The sequence below is a fragment of the Arxiozyma heterogenica genome, assembly GCF_036370985.1.
Source record: "Arxiozyma heterogenica strain weizmannii chromosome Unknown scaffold_17, whole genome shotgun sequence".
NCBI lineage: Eukaryota > Fungi > Ascomycota > Saccharomycetes > Saccharomycetales > Saccharomycetaceae > Arxiozyma > Arxiozyma heterogenica.
In genome coordinates, this window is record NW_027042670.1 from 141,712 (window position 1) to 156,619 (window position 14,908).

The 14,908-nt window shown below is 29.9% G+C and overlaps 6 protein-coding genes across 6 annotated transcripts; 4 read left to right on the forward strand and 2 right to left on the reverse strand.

Moving 5' to 3' along the window:
• Window positions 1–1,043: 1,043 nt before the first annotated feature.
• NOP58 (RNA-processing protein NOP58) lies at window positions 1,044–2,591 on the forward strand (the record flags this gene model as incomplete). The annotated part of the gene is made up of 1 exon (XM_064858048.1): window positions 1,044–2,591. The coding sequence occupies one exon, from the start codon at window positions 1,044–1,046 to the stop codon at window positions 2,589–2,591; it is 1,548 nt and encodes a 515-aa protein (XP_064714755.1).
• A 945-nt stretch (window positions 2,592–3,536) lies between these two features.
• Window positions 3,537–5,261, forward strand: SNU66 (U4/U6-U5 snRNP complex subunit SNU66; the record flags this gene model as incomplete). The annotated part of the gene is made up of 1 exon (XM_064858049.1): window positions 3,537–5,261. The coding sequence occupies one exon, from the start codon at window positions 3,537–3,539 to the stop codon at window positions 5,259–5,261; it is 1,725 nt and encodes a 574-aa protein (XP_064714756.1).
• A 2,281-nt stretch (window positions 5,262–7,542) lies between these two features.
• On the forward strand, window positions 7,543–9,183 carry MCH5 (riboflavin transporter; the record flags this gene model as incomplete). Its single annotated transcript, XM_064858050.1, has 1 exon — window positions 7,543–9,183. One exon carries the CDS (start codon window positions 7,543–7,545, stop codon window positions 9,181–9,183), a length of 1,641 nt encoding a protein of 546 aa, XP_064714757.1.
• Window positions 9,184–9,520: 337 nt separating this feature from the next.
• On the reverse strand, window positions 9,521–10,246 carry RRG7 (Rrg7p; the record flags this gene model as incomplete). Its single annotated transcript, XM_064858051.1, has 1 exon — window positions 9,521–10,246. The coding sequence occupies one exon, from the start codon at window positions 10,244–10,246 to the stop codon at window positions 9,521–9,523; it is 726 nt and encodes a 241-aa protein (XP_064714758.1).
• A 435-nt stretch (window positions 10,247–10,681) lies between these two features.
• On the forward strand, window positions 10,682–10,981 carry BIL1 (Bil1p; the record flags this gene model as incomplete). Its single annotated transcript, XM_064858052.1, has 1 exon — window positions 10,682–10,981. One exon carries the CDS (start codon window positions 10,682–10,684, stop codon window positions 10,979–10,981), a length of 300 nt encoding a protein of 99 aa, XP_064714759.1.
• Window positions 10,982–11,297: 316 nt separating this feature from the next.
• On the reverse strand, window positions 11,298–14,426 carry ISW2 (DNA translocase; the record flags this gene model as incomplete). The annotated part of the gene is made up of 1 exon (XM_064858053.1): window positions 11,298–14,426. The coding sequence occupies one exon, from the start codon at window positions 14,424–14,426 to the stop codon at window positions 11,298–11,300; it is 3,129 nt and encodes a 1,042-aa protein (XP_064714760.1).
• Between the last annotated feature and the right edge of the window lie 482 nt (window positions 14,427–14,908).

Here is a 14,908-nt window from a genome sequence, read left to right on the forward strand (position 1 = left end):
TTAAAATAGTAAGTTATTCAAAAAAAAAAAAAAAACATATCAGTTCTCTATGAATTAGTCAAGCTAAAAGCACAGCATCTTTCTATACTTTAAACAAGCATAGAAAAGCCAATAATTTAACTATACTGTTCTAAATAATTTAGTTAACATAACTATTTATTGCTTACTATATATTTAATCCTTTTTGCTATTCTAGTTTAGTTAGTTAATGTCTAGTTCCGTTCACTTGTAACTTTACCTTGATGATACTGTGTTGTCTTTTAACAGACTCTGTCTACAAAAATGTTTTCAAAAAAGATAGAGTTGTGAAAATATCAGTAATTCTCGTATTTTTATACGACTAATTAAAATTGTTAATACCCTAATCTAAATTATCACACGGCACCTTGTCGATTAAGTGATAAAAGAAACTCTATAGATAGATGCATATGTTTATATTATGAATGGTTTAGTAGAATAGCTGCGGTCATCTATATTTTCCTCTGCACAATATATATAACATGTTAGTTAATCTAGAATGACAATTGAACACATCTGTTTTTTTAAATGTAAGAAACCAAAAGATTAACACTTTCCAATGTACAAACACATGATGCCAATCAATTTCATGTGTTCATAATATAGAAAATCTGGACCTAATCCAAAACTATCAAATACTAAATTCCGCGAGTCCCTCCTGGACACCTAAATAGGGACGGTTTGTCCATTCCGCCATATTGGAATATGCTAAAAATGAGTAGAGAAGTACGTTTCTGTTGCGGACAACTTACAGGTTGATTTTCCGTAATTTTCCGAATAACGAGAATCATAAAAACTTCTAAAGCCGATCTGATTTTTTCAATTCTTTCTCTTTTTTTTTTCCTTTTGAAAAATTTTTTGAGCTCATCGAAAATTTTCTGAAACGATACACAAAACAATTAATATTTGTAACATAGTAGATAAAACATGTGTAGATTGCAATTTTGGAAGTAATTTATATTGTTTATGATACGGTTACAAACTAAGAGATCCATAGCAGTGTGTAGTTAATTTAATAAAACCATATGTCCTACGTGTTAACTGAAACTTCTGCAGGTTATGCCCTTTTAAAGGCCTCTGACAAAAAGATTTACAAATCTACTACTTTAATTGAAGATTTAAACTCTTCTGAAAAAGTATTAAAGGAATTTAAAGTTGCTGCTTTCTCTAAATTTAATTCTGCAGCAAATGCATTAGAAGAAGCTAATTCTATTATTGAAGGTAAAGTATCTCCACAGTTAGAAAAGTTACTACAAGAAATCAAAAAGGATAAGAAGATTACTTTGGTTGTTAGTGAAACCAAATTAGCTAATGCCATTAACAAGTTAGGTCTCAACTTCAATGTTGTTTCAGATGCAGTCACACTGGATATTTACAGAGCTGTGAAAGAATATTTACCAGATCTATTACCTGGTTTAAATGAAAGTGATTTAGATAAGATGTCTCTAGGTTTAGCACATTCTATTGGTCGTCATAAATTAAAGTTTTCTGCTGATAAAGTTGACGTTATGATTATTCAAGCTATTGCATTATTAGATGATTTAGACAAGGAATTAAATACTTATGCTATGAGAGTTAAAGAATGGTATGGTTGGCATTTCCCAGAATTAGCCAAGATTGTCACAGACTCTGTTGCATATGCAAGAATTATTTTAACAATGGGTGTTAGATCTAAGGCTCATGAAACTGACATGAGTGAAATCTTACCAGAAGAAATCGAAGAACGTGTTAAAACTGCTGCTGAAGTGTCCATGGGTACTGAAATTACCCAAACAGATTTAGATAACATCAAGGCCTTAGCTGATCAAATTGTAGACTTTGCTGCTTATAGAGAACAATTATCTAACTACTTATCTGCTAGAATGAAAGCTATTGCTCCAAACTTAACTCAATTAGTTGGTGAATTAGTTGGTGCTAGATTAATAGCTCATGCTGGTTCTTTAATTTCTTTAGCAAAGGCTCCAGCTTCTACTATCCAAATATTAGGTGCTGAAAAAGCTTTGTTTAGAGCCTTAAAGACCAAACACGACACTCCAAAATATGGTCTTCTATACCATGCTTCTCTAGTTGGTCAAGCAACTGGTAAGAACAAAGGTAAGATTGCTAGAGTCCTAGCTGCCAAAGCCGCAGTAGCTTTGCGTTACGATGCTTTAGCTGAAGACAGAGACGATTCTGGTGACGTTGGTTTAGAAGTCAGAGCCAAGGTTGAAAACAGATTATCTCAATTAGAAGGTAGAGACTTAAGAACAACACCAAAGGTTGTCAGAGAAAGCAAGAAGGTGGAAATCACAGAAGCCAGAGCTTATAATGCAGATGCTGACACAGTGACTGAATCTGCTTTACCTGAAGCTGATACTGACGATGAAGAAGAATCTTCTGAAACCGAAACCAAAGAAAAGAAAGATAAGAAGAGAAAGAGAGATGATAAAGATGAAGAAGAATCTAAAGAATCTAAAAAATCCAAGAAGGAAAAGAAAGAAAAGAAAGAGAAAAAGTCCAAGAAAGAAAAGAAAGAAAAAAAAGATAAAAAGGATAAGAAATCTAAGAAGGAAAAAAATAAATATGATGCATAAATATTGACTTACAAATAATCCAAAAAAAAATGTCTTTTCCTTTTTAAAATATAGTAAAAAAGGAATAATATCTTTTTATTTGTTTATTCTTATTTTGAATTTTTTTTTGTTTTTACCATTTCATTTTGAATCTTTTGTAAATTAGAATACTCTCACTTTTAAGAAATCACTGCTGAACATTGTTTGTTCAGTTTATATTAGTATATATCTATATGTGTAGCTTGTGTTTATAGGATATTTATAACATTAATGACAAGCTTAAAATATAATTGAATATTACTTGTATTAGGGAAAGGATGTCCTTCTATTGGGTCGTGTTAGTTAAAGAGAAAGAAGTAGGATAATTAATTATAGTTAGACCAAATTAACTAAAGGCATGATCATATGCACATCATAACAAACTATAGTGTTACATTTATTCTAAAATACGTTATTAAATTACATTATATTTTGCATTAATATAATACCTAATGTTGTAGTTAGTCTTATTATTTTCTCAGCAAAAAGAATATAAGTTGGATAAATCATTATCTCCTTCCCCTGATGGAACATATATCAACATGTACATATTTTAGCTCTCAATATATAGTTTACAATAATTAATTAAAATACCCAATTGTCCATTAAATCTATAAGAGAAAAAATGCTATGGGACATGAAAGCATTTCATATTGTTTTTTAATTAGGAGTTGTAGAAGACTTCAAAGAACCTATTGTACACAAAAAAAAATTAAAAAAAAGAAAAATTAATGTAAAACAATACATAAAACAAAAATAAAAAAATAGATGAGTTCACAATAAAAAGGTGGACTTAATCAAACGCGATTACTTAACCACCAACAAATAATCAATGCTGAAGAAGAGTAATAATCATCAACATAAGAAGGTGCATATATATAATAAGATCTATTAGAAACAGGCATATATGCACATTTTGTGGCTAGTATGAGTGAGGAAATATCGTTGTCAATTGAGGAAACAAATAAACTAAGAATACAATTAGGTTTAAAACCAATTCCGTACGATCCCCCAACAAAAAATGGGAAAAATATCGAAAGGCAAAGCCAGAGTAATATAGATAAAGAAATATCTTATGTGGAGAATAAGGATAGTTCTCATAATAAAGATATATCTTTTATCACTGAAGATAAGGTGTTTTTACTTCGGAGTAAATTATCAAAAATTAATCAAAGGATAAATGGAAACAAAACTAAACATGACCTATTGAATAAAAGTAGTAAAGAAAGTGAAAAGGATTGGTTAAATCAAGTAGGGAAGAGGCACCTAAACCAAAATAAAGTAAAGTTACAACATTATAGTGAAGAAGAAGATGATGGTTATGAAAAGGAAAAAAATAACGATACCAATAAAGTTTTTGACAACAGAAATGATGAATTGCCCATAATGAAAGTTTCTCATGACATTAATGCCCTTCCAAAGGAAGGTAACACTATTTTAACATTGAAGGACACCGATATCATTAATGATAGTTATAGCAGTAATGAAGATATTCTAGAAAATGAGGATCTTATAATACAGGAAGAAACTGAGAAAAATTTAAAATTGAAGACGATGAATAAAGATAGAAGAAGACATAAAATGAGTTTAAAACTATCCTCTGTAGATATTCATAATTTAGAATATGATATGGATTCTAAATTTATTAAGGACAGTATCATAGTAGGTGGCATAATACAGAGTGATGAAAATAAAGAACTAACAGCTTCTCAAAAACAGCAACAACAGAAGTTAATACAAAATGGGGATGGTAAAATAAGAGTTATATTTGAAAGTGATAATGAAGGTGATGAAGAAATTACGGATTTTAAAAGAGTTAAAATAAAGAAAAGAAAAAAGAAAGGTGTTGAGCAAAGTTTGATTAAGAAAAGGAAGAAAATTGAATTACCTCCAACTATGAATTTAGTTCACTTAAATGATGAAAGTGATGAAAAAGAAGATGATGACGATGAACTAAATAATTTAAGGACTATTATACCACAAAGAAAATCTAAAGTAGCAGATAATATGAACGAACATGAAATAGTCATGAAAATCAAAAGAGAGCAACTAGAAAGACAAGAGAGATTAAAATCTGTTAATAGATTAGGAAACATACATAAACAAAGTTTAACAATAGATGAAAGTTCTGCATTTTTTGATCTTCTCAACACCAATATTGTGTCAACTAATCCTTTAATCGAGAATCAAACCACAAATAGTCAAACTTTAGAGAAAACAAGTAATAACGATAAGAATATAATACATCAATCACCAACGAAAGACGATGTTCGTGACATACCAACTAATAATGATACAGATTCAAAAGTAAAAGTAGATTTCTATAATGGTATAGCTGCAACATTACATTTTTTAAAAGATCAGGATGTATTACCAAAGAGGAAAGTAGAGACATCAACAACTTCAAACAACATATTATCATCGACAAATCAGTTTAATGACAATATCCAAGCAGGTGATAATAGAGATCTAAGTCATTATAATCCAGAAATAAAATTGGAATACAAGGATGCATATGGTAATTTATTGACAACAAAGGAAGCATATAAGAAGCTTTCTCAAAAGTTTCATGGTACCAAGAGTAATAAAAAGAAACAAATGAAATTTAACCAGAAGATTATAGAAAGAAATCAGCATACTCAATTAAAGTAAACCAAAATTATTTGTTAATAGGCTTTTTAAAAGGAAGAGATGACAATCTATTCATCTCTTTTACATTTCTATAAACTCTTCGGTTGTCAAGGAAAAAAAATAATCAGATGAATAGAGAGGAGTACGTGCAATCTTTAACCATCTATAGAAAGTGTTTACAAAGAATTTTTTTGTTTCAATTTACTTATAAAAAATATTTTTAATAGCATTATCACTAATTACTAAAGATTACAGTCTCTACTAGTTAATATTACCTGACATAGATAATTAAAAGCTGTAAAAGCTTTTCTCTCCTTGAAAACAATGAATTGGTTTTTCATTACTTTTCTCAATTTGATGGTATCAAGAATCATTCATTTTTAGAAAGTATTTTTTTTTTGTTTTTTTTTTTCTTTTTCTTTTTTTTTTTTTTTTTTTGATTTACTTCTAATCTGTGCTTCAAAAATGGGGAGGGGACAAGACTTTTGTTATCTTTAGAGTAACGATGTAAAATGATGGCTCTCTGAAAAATAAAAAAAAATAAAAAAAAAAAAAGAAATTCTAGAGCAAGAAAATTTAAAAGTTAAACAAAGGACGAATGTATAATACCAACACAAAAAGGGTCTGATTAAGGAAACAGTGTTTTAGGTTCCCCCAAGTTACCATAAGCATTTGAAGAAAGGGTTTGTAGAAGAATATATCTTGAAACCATCAATTTATATGAGTTTCATATATTCTTGCATAAACTAACTATATTGTTTTCCAATAACTTGATAATACTTAGTTCTTTTTATATACTCAGTATTCTGTAAAACTATCAATAAATGAAAAGTTCATTTAAAATTCCTGATTGTAAAATTAGCGACTTTCTGTCTTTTCTCTTGAATTCTGATGATATTAAACGGTTAACAAGTAAGTAAAAAGAAAGACAATAACATTTTAATACTAACTGAGAGTAAATATTATATTGATAGCAAAGACTTTTATATAATCATTGAAGGATAATCTGTATTCAACTTCTCAATGTGCACCTTTATATATTCAATCGTTCATACATTGACTATATACAGAGTATATTGTTTTTTTTTTTTTTTTTTTAGTTATACCAAGATTGTTAAGGTCTAGTTCAAGTAACACTCAACAAACAATATGAGACGATAGGGCTATAATATTTTTCTAGGTACCTTTCTTTAGGAAGATTTCTTCTTTTTACATAGCTTTTTTCATCTGAAAAATTTTTAAGAGGAAAACCACCTACTAACGGGTGTAATTTCTAAAACTATAAACTCCACTTTGCAGGAAAATAAGATCTAAGAGATTCTCGTTTCTTTTTCTTTTTTTTTCTAGAAAACCGGAAACCGACTTCCATTACTACTATTGTTTTTTTCACATCTTATTCTATTTCTTTTTTTTTTTTTAATTTTAAGATAAGAAAATTCCGAGATCAATAAATTTTTTCTTTTGTGTTGACAAAAAGAGTATTTTTTTTGTTTGAATATGCCCAATATTTTCCCTTTTTTCCTAACTAAACTAACTGAGTCATCTTTATCATCCAGCCATTCTCCCCTTTGATAAAACTATTTTGAGTTAGGGTTTTGTAGAAATTATTTTGAAATCACCCATTCACATAGATTTTAAAATATCATAAAAAATCAACAATAATAGTATCTTTTTTTATATAGGGCTGTAATAGATTTTCAAAAACTTTTCTCCATAGGTGTTCTCTTTTTACAAGGTTTTTGATAAAAAAATTTTTCAAAAAACACCGTCAATAGTGATGTACTCTTCCAAAATTTGACCCACAATTGTAGTCATAATTATAATCTAGATTGACTAATTGATAGTAGCGGTGAATCTTTAATTACTTTTCGCTACTTTTTTTTACTTTTTTTTTTTTTTGTTTTTTCTTCCTCGATGTGTCAATTTAAAAGTAATCATTATTTCTACTCTTTTGTTCCATATAACAACAGCTTAACAAAGGTGATAATATATATATATATTCATACACACACACGTATATATATAACGCATCAACAAACGGTACCAATAATGTCAAAAATCTTAATTATACTTTAATCGTTCAACATTTGATAAATTTATTGTTACTTTTTTGTTAATAGTACGTGTAATATTTAAAGAACATATTCCAACCAACATATTAAAGTATCAAGATATAATTAAATTAGATCTTTTTTTCTTTCTTTCTTATTTGTTTCCGTTTTTAATTCTCCGACTTATTATATTCAATCCATACACATCAGTTACAAATATAATTGTGCGTATATAGAACTCTACACTATTAATGGTTAGTAATAATTTTATAGGGAATTCAATCAATGGTCCTATTCAAGACTCTTCTTCTTACACAGAAACTTCATCAACTAAGACTACTTTAGCTAATTTAGAATTAAATTCACCAAAATTGCATACAGTTGATTCAGTGGCTAGCTCTCTAAGTAGTGAGTCATATCTTACTGATACTGAACCTGCAGAGACATATATCATAGGATCTGCTAATAAAGGCATAGAGAAAAATCATGGTGATATAACAAGAGAAACTACAAGAGAATATGATAATGATTCATCCTCAGATTTAAAAGAAAATAGTGATACTGATAGCAAAACTGAAAAAGAGTCAAAATATTTTTATGACGATGCAGACGATGATGATTATCCTGAAGGCGGCCTTAAAGCTTGGACAGTTGTTTTTGGTTGTTTTTTAGGCTTAATTGCTTGTTTTGGTCTACTTAACACTACAGGTGTTATTGAAAACTATTTGCAAAACCATCAATTGATTGATGAAAATTCATCCTCCATTGGTTGGGTCTTTTCTTTATTTTTATTCATCACATTTGCATCTTGTATTTTTAGTGGTACATATTTTGACAGAAACGGGTTTAGAGACCCTATGATTTTGGGATCTATACTTTTAGTTGGTGGTCTTTTTGCTACTGCAAATTCTACTAAACTATGGCATTTCATCCTGTCTTTCTCTATAGTTGCAGGTTTTGGGAATGGAGTAGTTCTTTCTCCTTTGGTTAGTTGTCCTGCCCATTATTTCAAAAGAAAAAGAGGTACTGCTAGTGCATTAGCCACCGTGGGTGGTTCTGTCGGTGGTGGCCTTTTCCCACTTCTATTAAGAAAATTGTTTTCTTTAGAATCTAAAAAAGATCCATACTATGGGTTTGTGTGGGGGATCCGTACCCTAGCATTTATATTCCTTGTTTTGTTGGCTCTCTCTCTATGTCTAGTCAAAGAAAGACTGCCACACGTTGAGGTCGATCGTTCCACCACCAAACCTCGTTGGAAATACATAATAAGGGTCTATGTGATTGAAAGTTTCGATGCAAAGGCTTTCTGTGATTTAAGATATGCGTTTTGTGTCATAGGAACATGCTTTGGTGAATTATCACTTTGTTCAGTTATCACATATTATGGTGCCTACGCAGTTAGTAAAGGTATTAGCCAAGCTGACTCATATATGCTGATTATGGTTATTAACTTAACAGGTATTCCAGGAAGATGGGTTCCAGGAGCACTAAGTGACTCATTTGGTAGATTCAATGTTGCAATTGGTACTCTAGTAGGTCTAGGTATTATTATGTTAGTCGGATGGTTACCATTTTGCAATGATTTGAATAGTTTGTATGTGATTAGTGCTCTATATGGGTTCTTTTCCGGCAGCATCTTTTCATTATTACCGGTCTGTTGTGGACAAATTTCCAGAACTGAAGATTTCGGGAAACGTTATTCTACAATGTATTTCTGCGTCTCATTTGTAACTTTAGTTGGTGTGCCCATTACTGGGGCTATCATTGGTAATAAAACAGATGCTAATTACCAACATTATAAAATATTTTGTGCTGTTACAACACTATTTAGTGCATTTTGTTTTTTTATTTCAAGGTACTTTGCTGTTGGTTTAAGATGGAAGAAATTTTAAAGGAAAGAAGAGCTATAAATGTTTAAACAATAAATCTTCATGTTCTGTTCCTTAAGTTCTATTTCTTCCTTCCTATACATCTCCTTCTTCTTAAAATATACACATATATAGATACACTGGTGCAGTTGTTCTTTCCTTCTCCTTTTTATTTTCGTTGCATTTATAAATACATTTAATTATTAATTAATATTTAATTTACACACATGTTTAAAAATTACATTATACATTTATTTTTAGCATTACAATTGATTTTTTTTCCATTCATTTAAACTCTTTTACTCTTCTTATTCATTTTTAAGAATCTTTTTATCTGTAAATTCTTCTAATAACAACCATTTTACTTATTATATAAGCTTAATTTCAAAAATTCTTGGATTCCACAACCTTTAAATAATTTATTTATAGTATCATTTTCATAGTAATTTAATAGCTTACCACTATGAGAGATATCGAACGATTTATCACTGGTTTGTGTAATTTGACTAATTCTTAAATATATCAGTGACATATCGATGCTGTTAATTAATTTTAATCCATCAGGGGTTAACAAATGTGGTGAGCACATTATCATTATTGATGAGTTCCTTTTCTTGGGTGATACTAGAGTATTATACGTACCAATGAGTTCTCTAAACTCCTTTGGTGCAACTTTAGATTTATTGAATGCCTTGCATTGAATTAGCACATCAAATTCTACATCTTCACCTCTTGACAACTTATGAATAATTGGATTTATCATCCTTGACTTGAGTTTGATTCTTTTAGGAATATTTTCTGGTGGATACATGGTGGCTAAATCAACTTCTTTCCGAACGGTTGAATAAATTTTATTTAAATTCCATTTTGCTGTTATATCAACTCCGCCATCATGAGCACCACCGACTTTGCTCAAGTTACCCATAAACAATTTTTCATGTAATTCTCTCATTACGGCATGCTCATAAAGATTTCCTTGAAAGACTGTAGACTTTATAATACTCTGATTGCCATTTATATAATTTACCAATAAATCGTTATAAAGAGATTTCTGTTCTAATTGTCTAAGTAATGGTGTTAGTTTCATGGCCAAATACGTCCACAAAGTATGTTATTTTCATTTAATGTTTACCTAATATCTTTGCTTTCAAAGTTCTATTAGTTCCATTTGTTTCTATCTCTTTACTTACCTCACCTTACTTCATGGCATCGCTAAAAATCGTGTAGATGGAGAAATCCGAGCTTTTTCTCAACAATAGAGAGAAATAGGAAATGTAAACTCAAAAATCTTCGAGGTAATAGAATATAATTTTTTTTGTGTATAATAAACAGAGAGTTCTACCGGTATTACTACAGCTATTAATGAAAATAGTAAAATGATAAGGTCTTCCCTATCCACACAACATATACCTGTATTGTCAATATTGTTATTTGAATATCTTTGACAAATTTCAATTTTTTATCTGAAAAGTGTCTGACCAATTTTTATAAGACCCAAACTATTTTAATTTGTTTTTTTATAATGAGTTCTAAGACTGTGCCTGAAAACTCATCATGTAAATCATCAACATCAATAGATTCTAATTTAGAGAGTAACAAAAGTCCAAGCTCTTCAATCAATTCAAAAGTTCCGCCAATAGAAAATAATGACACTCGCATAGCAATGAAAAGTGAAAAGGAACAAGTCAGTATTTTCCAATTAGCAAATGATATTGAAAAAGCATTAACAGAGTTACAAACAGAGTTATCAAGAAATGAAAAAGACTTTCTTGATACAATCAGTAAAATTGAGAAGCAGCTGTCAGAACAGATTACGAAATGATTTAAGGAGATATACTTAAATATATAGTTATTTCCATCTCAACGTAGCGGTTTATTCCTTTTTTATCAATTTCATTTTAATCTCTTCCAGTTGCATATAAAATACATCCTCTTCAGCATATATAATTTTCTTCAAAGTAACTGTTGCTATTCTATTAGTTGTTAAAGTTGAAATGTTTATTTTTTGCATTATATTCTTTTATATATTACTTAAGTAATAAATCATCATATCTCTCTATATGAGCATTATTTATCATTTTATGGAATCAATAAAAAAAAATTAATTTCTATAATTTCATACCGGTTAAGAACAAGAGTTATTCTTGAGTTTTTGGTTTTTTTTCAATATGACCATTCATATTCGGCTTGATATTGGAAGCAAGTTTCACTCCATCTTCCTTCGACGACATACTCTTGGGTCTCTTTTTCTTAAAACTCTCTGGTGATTCATACTCACGAACTATTAATGTTAATAGCGTATTGGCTCTTTTAGAAAGTTCATGTATGGTTCTGGATCTAATAAACCAATCAAAAGTAAATAAATCGCTTAACATTATCTCTTGTTTTATCTTTTCATATAATTTATCATCCAGAAGGCCATACTTATTTACTGTTAAAAGAATAAACTTGTCTTCTAATGAATTATATGTTCTTCTAGCATTATTAGGTGGATATTGAATCATCATTTCATATAAGGGATATTCATATTGTTCTAATTTCTTTTGTAAGACAGATTCCTGATATCTTAGCTTTTGAATTCTTCTTTCACCATTTTTAATGGTCATTAAATATCTTTCATAACCTGTAATTTCGTTGTATCTCTTCCAGAAAACTTTTGCATATGCTTCCACTTCGTCTGGTGTTTTGCTATCAATAGACTCACGGATCATCCGCATATTATCTCTTCCATATTTAGCACATGCATTTATAAATGATGTAAAATCTCTTTTAGCCCAATTAGTAAACGCAAGGGAGATAAGCCGCTGTTTTTCTTTTTCATCATCATCAGTGAACTCTGGAGCATTATCAATCTTCTCTTGTTCACTTTTAATTTTCTTCTCTAATTCGTCCTCCTCTCTAATTAGCTCTTCCTTAGTTTTCTTTTTTTTCTTTCCTGAATTATCATCGTATTCTTCTTCTTCTTCAACATCATCCATTACATCATATACAGTAACTTGATAATTAATCTTCTTCTTAAACCATAACTGTTCTTTGTTTTGGATATCATCCAACTCCTTGGGGAAAAATTGGAAATCTTGACCTTGCACCCATTTAGGCGGTTTAGGTGTTTTGGTTTGAAGCGTTGTTTTACTAGACTTTGATGAACCTCCTCCAATTATTTCTTTATAATAATCATCTACAGAATATGTTTGTTGTTGGTCTCTTCTCCTTTCTCTTCTAGACGGATTAATCCATGTGAATGTTTTATCAGTATTCTTTTTTTGGAAATTTCGACCATTCCATTCATAAGCAGATTGATTATCAAATTCATTGAACTTTTGCAAGTCATCTAACCCAAGGGCTTGATATTTAGCATTTAATTCTTGTGTCTTCTGTTCACCTTTTTTCAAAATCTCATCTATGTCCACATCTGTAGTAATTCTATTAGTATTTTTCTCAAAGACATCTTTAGCACCAAATTGAATCATTTCCAATAAATCATCCTTGTTATTGGCAATACCAGGAGTACGTTTCCCAATCCCTTGCTGGATGACCAATTGATCTAATCTTAACTTTTGAGCAGCCCTTTCAATAACTTTTTCTTCCACTGCATTTTCTGTAACAAATCTATATACATGAACTTGTTTCTTTTGACCAATTCTATGTGCTCTATCCATAGCCTGTAAATCTGCTTGTGGATTCCAATCAGAATCATATAACACAACAGTGTCTGCAGTAACCAAATTAATACCCAACCCACCAGCTCGAGTAGTTAGTAAGAAAATAAACTTTTCTGAGTCTGGTTTATTATATTCATCAATAGCTTCAATTCTCTCAACATGTGGTGTAGACCCATCAATTCTACAATATTCATAGTTTCTAAAATAACAATAGTCTTCTAAAATATCTAACATTCTAGACATCTGAGAAAAAATCAATACACGGGATCCCCTTTCTTTTAATCTTTTTAATAGTTTATCAAGGACAATCATCTTCCCAGCATTATAAACTAAATGCTCATCCGTGGTATAAGGTGGACCGGGTTCGGCACCTTCAAAAAGGTAAGGATGATTACAACATTTTCTCAATTGCATAACAATATTTAATAAACGTGTTTTTCCCTCACGTTTACCTACAGCACCATTCACGGCATCAATATCTCTTTCTAATAAGGATTTATACCATTGTAATTGCATATTGGTCATCCCCACATAAACATTTGTTTCAATTTTGGGTAATAAAGATTTTTCTACATCAGATTTCACTCTTCTTAGTAAGAACGGATTTAAAACAGCATGAAGTTGTTGAACCAATACTTCCTGATCCTGTTCTGAATTATTTTGTTCAAACCATTCATCAAACACTTCTGAATCACCAAAAATATCTGGTAACAAGAAATTGAGCAATGCCCATAATTCGTGTAAATTGTTTTGCAATGGTGTACCTGTGATCAACAATCTATGACGAGAATAAAACAATCTAATGATTTGTGAAAGTGTACTCTCTTCATTCTTAATACGGTGCGCTTCATCAATTACTATGTATTCCCAAGCAAATTTTTTAAGAACTAACTTTTCTCTAATGACCATTTCATATGAAGTGACCAAAACGTCAAAGTCACAAGTTAAAACACTATTTTCTACTAGTTCACGTCTTAGTTCTTTTTCACCCTGTAAAACAACGACATTAACTTCGGGTGTCCACTTGTTGAACTCACGTCTCCAATTATCTAAAGTAGACTTCGGTACAATAACTAAATATGGTCCAGTAATATGTTTCACATACCTAATATACCCTAAAAAGGAGATAGTTTGCAAAGTTTTCCCCAGCCCCATCTCATCAGCTAAAATACCAGATAATTTATGTTCATGTAAGGAAATCAACCAATTCAAACCTTGTATTTGGTAATCTCTCAACTTCCCATTTTGAATGAAGCTTGGTGATTCAGTGACATATTCCTCATTCCTATATAAATCGTCATCTTCAGAATCTTCTTCTTCAGCCATCAGTTCTGCATCTTCCTCTTTTTCAGATTTTCTATTATGTCTTGAGACGGAACCACCGTTTAACTTTGAATTTTGATATGATGAGAAGTCTGTTTCTCTTAACAATTTTTGTAAATTTTTATCATGTTTTGATTTGATTGATATAAAATGGCGGAACAGATCTGTGATGGATAACAAATACTGAAATCGCTTGTACGTATCAGTTTTTGAATCCCTCTGTTTAACAATCTTAGGATCTACAGATAGAATATATTTACGTTTTTTATCTTCTGGCGTCATATTTTATAAATGCTCGTATATTTTCTTAATATCTTTATAGTTATTATTATTTTTGTGATTGTTAGGAAAGTGGTATATACCAATAGTTAACAATTATACATATATATATGAGATCAATGATCTGTTGTTCTCTTCATTTACCTTTTCGTGTTTATTTTTTTTTTTTTTTGTTTTATTTTTTTTGCTTTAGTGTTTTGTTTTCTTTTTCTTTTAACTGATCCTTCCATAATAAGTAAGAGAGGAAGATTTTCAAAGAGAAGACCAATTTTATTCCAATACTTTAATATACAACATTATATATCGACAATCTCATTGTAAAAGCAAAACAAATGACTAATGGTCATAAATATATATATTTAAATAAGCAATGCTGTGATATGAAAGTAACAAATAAAAAAAGTCATGATACTTATATATAGTGTATTTAGAATAATTAAAATGAATACAAATTAATAATGATAAAGAGGGTAAACAAGGAAAAA